Here is a 5,840-nt window from a genome sequence, read left to right on the forward strand (position 1 = left end):
GCGAGGCTGTGCATGTGACAAGGACTGCGCCCTAGCGTGAGGACCACTGTGTGCGTATCTCTACCATCGCCGCCACGCGCACGAGGATCACGGCAAGCTCCGCCACGCCACGTAGTAACAGAGAGAAGGAGAAGGGGGGTGGGATGGAACGGGGAGGGGCGGGGGCGTAGCGAACAAGGGATAGTGTTCGCCACGTGGGCTGGACCCGGACACTGCACATTTTTGGTTTCGTGTCAAAAGAGAGGAGAGCGGATTAAAAAAAAGCGTTCGCAGGAATGACAAACCGCGACAAGATTTAATGAAAAATACAGCTATTGATTTTTCTTGTAACTTAGGAACATAGTGTTTATCAGTTTGGGTGAAATGTTATGGTAAACCATTTTTGTCAATGAAATTTACAACAAAAAGCAACATAAAGTGCTAATGAAATGAAACAAGAATGGGGAAAGTAAAAAAGACAGTGAACTAAAATTATGTCGGTAGCACATACTGAGCTGAAGCGCCGGGTGGGTACGCAGCCCACATGGCCGGCGTGCGTTGTTGGCTGTAAGCGAAAAAAGCTCGCACTTGCTCAATTATAACTGGATTAACGAACCTGAATGTTAATCCCATTCCCGACAAAAGGTAGCGAGTGAGAAGATTACGTAACTTAAAAATTACATCACAAAACGTGTTTCAACAAAATCACACACATACATACATGCATACACGTCACAAAACTGGCGGGCCGTTGCCGTCGTAGATCAACATTAACGGCTACTTAGGTCTCCCGACACTTAACCGGAATATCGATCGGAGTTGCCGTTTGGCATGACACGAGAGCGGAAACGCGATGTAAAATATGCGTGTAGGTGTCGGAGAGTGGGGTCCGGCGACCCGCCGTCACTTGTCACTTGACGGCACGGGCCAACGGGGCGGAGCGTGGCGGAGTGGCGGGCCTGTTTGAAGGGCACTTCTAGTACAGTCCCGTCAGCAAGCCCCCAATTATTGAGGCCCGGACCTCACGTGAGTAATAGGCACGGGCTTGCCCAGGTACTTCTCGTACAGGGCCTCCCAGAAGGCCTGTCGGGGAAACAGCTTGCCCGTCCGTACTTCCAAGTCGTCGTTGATGTACAGGTAAGGCATCGAGGACTCGGTGCACGGCAGCCACTCCACGGGCAGCACCTTGTCGTCGGCGCCGTTGGGCGCGGGGTTCCTGGGGGAGGAGAGTTTACGTGAGGAAACCTAGGTTCTGTCGGGGCGGCCGGCCTCGTTCGGCTGTCGCGCATACGAACCCCGTCTCCGCGAAGTTGGTCCAGATCTGCACCATCCGTCTGCGGCAGACCTCCTCCCGGCTGTCGGGCGTCAGGGTCGGGAGCGGCAGCAATCGGACGCTCGCCACGTAGAACAGATCGTCCCCGTGCGCGGCCCCTGCAGGCGACACGACAAGCCGTCACACATGACATGGTCGAGCGAGCGCCCGTCCCCACGAGCACGAGCCCACCGCGGACACCACACTTACCCGGGATCTTTGGCACGCCCTTGCCGAGCTTGGCCTTGCACATGGCCTTGAGGGCGTTGTACTTGCCGGCGAAGTCGAACTTGTAGAGGTACACGGGGGCGGTGTTGGCGGAGGCGTGCAGGTGCGTGACATTCGCGGTCATGATCATGAACATGAGGTCACCGTAGAGCTGCAACCGTTATCATGACTCGTCACTGCACCATACCACTTCACTGCAGCCGCGCCCCCGGGCGATCCTTGCATACCTCAATCCAGTCGGACACGTTCTCCTTGGTGAAGGCGCTGCCGCCCGTGTACTCCTCGAGGATCTCCCGGGTGCACTTGTCCCGCTGCTCTGGCGTGAGGCCGCGGCGCAGGTCCGGCGGTAAGAAGTAGTACGGCCGCTCGTTGATGTCCTTGTACGTCTTCTCCTCGCTGGTCAGGGCGACTGCAAGACGGCGGGGTCAAAGGTCAGTCACTGCCGAGCTGCGCCGGGCGATAGGAGGGCGACGTCGCCGTACTCACACAGCACCCAGACGAGGCCCTCGGCGCTGTTGACGCCCGTCAAGAGCGGCGCCTGGCTCGACCTGCCGTCCCGCACCATGGTTACCGGGTCCTCGGCGATGAACGCCCCGGGGAGGTCGGGCTCCACGACGGGCAGGAACATGAGCTCGTCCGTGGCGTCGTCCTGCAAAAAGCGGCGCCGCGGGGGCGCCGAGTCAGTTGGGTTGCCTACCCCCGGTGGAGGTGCCCAGCCAGTCATCTGGGTTGCCTTGCCCCTGGTGGGGGCGCCCTGACAGGCGGCCGGTGGTCGGGCTAAAGGCCGGGCGTTGCACCGACTGACAGCGTCGCGGCGTGGCGGTGGCGGCCGTCTATTTCCACGGCGGCGTGGCTGCAGCTGTGCCACGGCGTGCGGCGCCAGAGCCATATGGGGCCCCTCGTCGGCCACGCGCCGCACTCGCACCCAAAATAAAGAGGCATCGCACGCGGCACCGCTGCAGTGTTTACCGTCCGGAGGGCGGCCGCGACCTCCCTCAACGCGGCCCTCGGTGACGCACGCGGGACTGGCGGGACTTACGAACACGGGCGCCATCTTTTCGGCGGCGTGGAGGAGCTTGTGGCCGCTGACGGAGCGCAGGGCCTTGGCGATCTCGTCCGGGGTGTCCGCCTGCAGCCCCAGCTCCCTCGTGAGCGCGCGCGCGCACTTGGCGGCGTTCTGCGTGCACGCCCAGTGGCACGCCGACGTCCCGGAGCTGGCGATGATCCCTCGGAACAGGCCTGCGGGCGGCGAGGACGGGTTAGCGGCGGGTATACCCAAAGGGCAGCTGTCTACAGCCCTCCACTCCACTCACCCCTGGACAACGGCGACAGGTTGTGGTAGTGCGCGGACGCGCCCCCGGCGCTCTCGCCGTACACCGTGATGGCTGCCGGGTCGCCGCCGAAGGACTTGATGTTGTCGTACGTCCACCGGAGTGCCATCGCCTGGTCCTTGAGGCCGGCGTTGCCCGGGACGTCCTCGGTGCCGAGCGCCAGGAAACCTGCGGAGAAAAGTTTTGTGAGCGCCGCTGTCGGGCGGAAAAGGGCAGGCCGTGAGAACCGCGAGGACGCACTGACCGAAGGGTCCTAGGCGGTAGTTGATGGTCACCACCAAGAGGTTCTTGTCGAGGAACAGGTCTGGGGTGATCATGTCTGGGTTGCCATCACCATACTTGAAGGCGCCGCCGTGGATCCAGAAGATCACGGGCCGCAGCGGCCGCTCGGCTCTCTCCTCCTGTTCGTTCGCCTGCTCGGAGTACACCTCCGGCGCCGGGAACTGGGAAGAAATGTTCAATTTTGCTTCCATCTAGCTCCGCCCGCGGATAAAAGGCTTAGACGAGGAGCTAGGAGCGATCACTTCAAGAAACCCTTCCCTTCGCTCACTCAAAAAGAGATGAACAAAATTAAATTCAGAATAAAACATTTAAAATATGACTATAAACAATTGGCGTACACCCTTGATATCGTGTGAGCACCCCCTTCCCGTCGAGTCGAGCTCACCGTATCGGCTGGCACGTAGACGTTGAGGAAGAGGCAGTCCTCGCTCTGTTTTTTGTTGGCCAGAACCCGGTGGGCTAAGGTCGGAAGGTGCCTCAGGATGGCGATCACGTGCTTCAAGCTCTGCCAGTTGAAAAATAAGAATTTTTTTGAAACCTTATTGCAGGGCGATGTAACCAACCAGTCGCCCTCCTGGACCCCCGCACTTACAATGCCCTCGGGCGAGCTGAAGGGCATCGACGACTGGAGGCACCCGCTGCCCTCCTCCGAGGCGTCGCGGACCCCTGTCCACGGCTCGACGGGCTGCGGCGCTTTGAAGCGGAGCTCTCCGACGGGCGGTTTGGCGTAGGGCACGCCCATGAAGGCATGGTACCTGGTGCCCGCCGCCGTCACATCCGACTTGCCGCGAAGCTTCCCGCTTGCCACCTCCGCCTCGGGCCCTGAGACGGGGAGCAGAAACACGAGTGAGCGAGTGAGTTAGTATTTGTGGAGCGCGCGCCTTGTTAGTGCAGCCGGGGAACTTTATAGCTTTTTCGCGCGCTTATTTTTAGAATAGCAGGAAAACCGCTTCGAGACGAGCAGCCAGCGATGGCCCTGATCGAAGGAATCCGAAGTGCGAGCGGCCCATCCGAAAGAATTCGAAGTGCTGGAGACCCATCCGAAAAAGTCCGATTTGGTTGTGTACTAATCCAACAAAGTTTACATTGGTAACCTTAACACTGTCTAAATGCTATTGGCCTTCAAAGTTACGCGACTTCTCAAGCACCGAATGTCACTTCGAACTTTATTGGGTTAGTACAAAACCTCATCGGACTCTTTCGGATGGGCCGCGCGCACTTCGGACTCTTTTAATACGTAGTGGCCATCGCCAGGCCCTCGGTGGAAGAGAAACAAAAATGACGCGACTAGATGCACCCAAAAGATAAAGCAAAAGGATTGTCTGGAGAGTTCGTCCGATTTTTTTTTTAATTTTTGTTTTCAGGTTTATCGCGCAAACCCACGGGAGTTGAGCGCCTGCGAGGCTTGGGGTAGGCCACCCCGCAGTACACGCGTGCGCGCCAGGCAGGATGTTGCCTACCTACAAGGCGCCATGAGAGCTCGCATAGGCATAGGTTGGCAGGTTCGTGTAACGGCGGACGACAATGACGGGCGTACTTTCTAGACGATTACTACACTACTAAGTAAGTGCGCGACGCGTCGCAGACCCGCGGAGACCTCTGAGGGTGACCTCGTCCTCGTCGTCGGCGCTTTCGTAAGGTGTCGCACGATGAGTCGGCAGCGATGAGCCTTATCAGGGGGATTTTCACTTCCGAAATAAGGTCGCACTCGTACACACTTGCACGCGGAACAATAATTATTGCCGGAAAGTACGAGACAAAGCCGAAAGGGTGCGAAGTATGAGGCGCAATAACTCGAAACGATCGGCGTAATAACCGAAACGGCCCTGAAAGGCCACGCATTAGCCTGTAACTCTTGTGTGCCCCGGTGATTTCCCCAGAGTCACCCAGTGTCACCTAGTGGCCCGATACTGCGCATGGATCATTGCGTATTACGAGGTGCGGGCGCGCGGAGGAGCAGGCCGTGCTCGAGCAAAGGAGGGGGGGGGGGAGAAAGATAAACATGACTAGACGAGAGAGGGAGACGCGCATACACATAGGAGACGGGGCGGGGCACGGCTCCTGGTACAATGCCAGTTTACGGCGACCGCGACGTCAAACAACGCATTTATACCGATTTATACTCATCCGTAATGGAAGAGGGAGAAAGGTAAGGAGGTGCGAAACTCCGTGACAAACAATGGTTCGAGAATCCCAGGCCGCGAGCGACAAATTGGGAGAGCGTGCTTGATCGCGTGCACGTTGGAAAAAAAAGAGCGGGGCAGTTTGATATGGTGATGTTGTTCATTCCGCCCCTAAATTGCCCTGATGGCAGCCCGATTGCCACCACTAGTCAATAACTAGTACCCATGCGACCGACAGCGGCCTCCCAATGAGAGACCCCGCCATTCTTTTGTTTTCACCTGCTGTCGCCAACCGGATCTGATGTCGGTGGCTAACGATGTACTTACTGTGCTGGGACCACGAGTAGCCCATGGTGCCGTCCTCGTCCTCCTCGGCCGCTCTCCTCGGACGTGTGACAGCAGGACCCGACGGCGCGCGGTCTGCCCTGTAGACACATCGATAACCCACCGGGTCTTATCAGAGACAACCTTCGCGGGCGGGGCGGTGCCGGCGCGGCCAGCTGAAGTGCGCGCCGGCCGGGCTCCGAAGGGAATCCTGCTTCAATGGAGAACGTGACCCTATAAAGTAAAAGAGCAGGAAGATGG

The 5,840-nt window shown here is 58.5% G+C and overlaps 2 protein-coding genes across 2 annotated transcripts in view; both read right to left on the reverse strand.

Moving 5' to 3' along the window:
• The window catches only part of LOC113211204 (uncharacterized), a 15,280-nt gene that overhangs the window by 2,268 nt on the left and 7,172 nt on the right, over positions 1-5,840 (reverse strand). The gene's annotated exons all lie outside the window — the stretch shown is intronic.
• Positions 277-5,748, reverse strand: LOC113210947 (venom carboxylesterase-6-like). The gene is made up of 11 exons (XM_026429153.2): positions 5,583-5,748; positions 3,725-3,954; positions 3,518-3,637; positions 3,095-3,293; positions 2,833-3,018; positions 2,559-2,758; positions 2,006-2,168; positions 1,747-1,928; positions 1,502-1,670; positions 1,275-1,410; positions 277-1,195 (listed from the first exon to the last, which is right to left on the reverse strand). Exons 1-11 carry the CDS (start codon positions 5,605-5,607, stop codon positions 985-987), a joined length of 1,821 nt encoding a protein of 606 aa, XP_026284938.1. The 5' UTR covers positions 5,608-5,748; the 3' UTR covers positions 277-984.

This window comes from Frankliniella occidentalis, unplaced genomic scaffold (assembly GCF_000697945.3).
Source record: "Frankliniella occidentalis isolate FOCC.00 unplaced genomic scaffold, Focc_3.1 Scaffold66, whole genome shotgun sequence".
Taxonomy (NCBI): domain Eukaryota; kingdom Metazoa; phylum Arthropoda; class Insecta; order Thysanoptera; family Thripidae; genus Frankliniella; species Frankliniella occidentalis.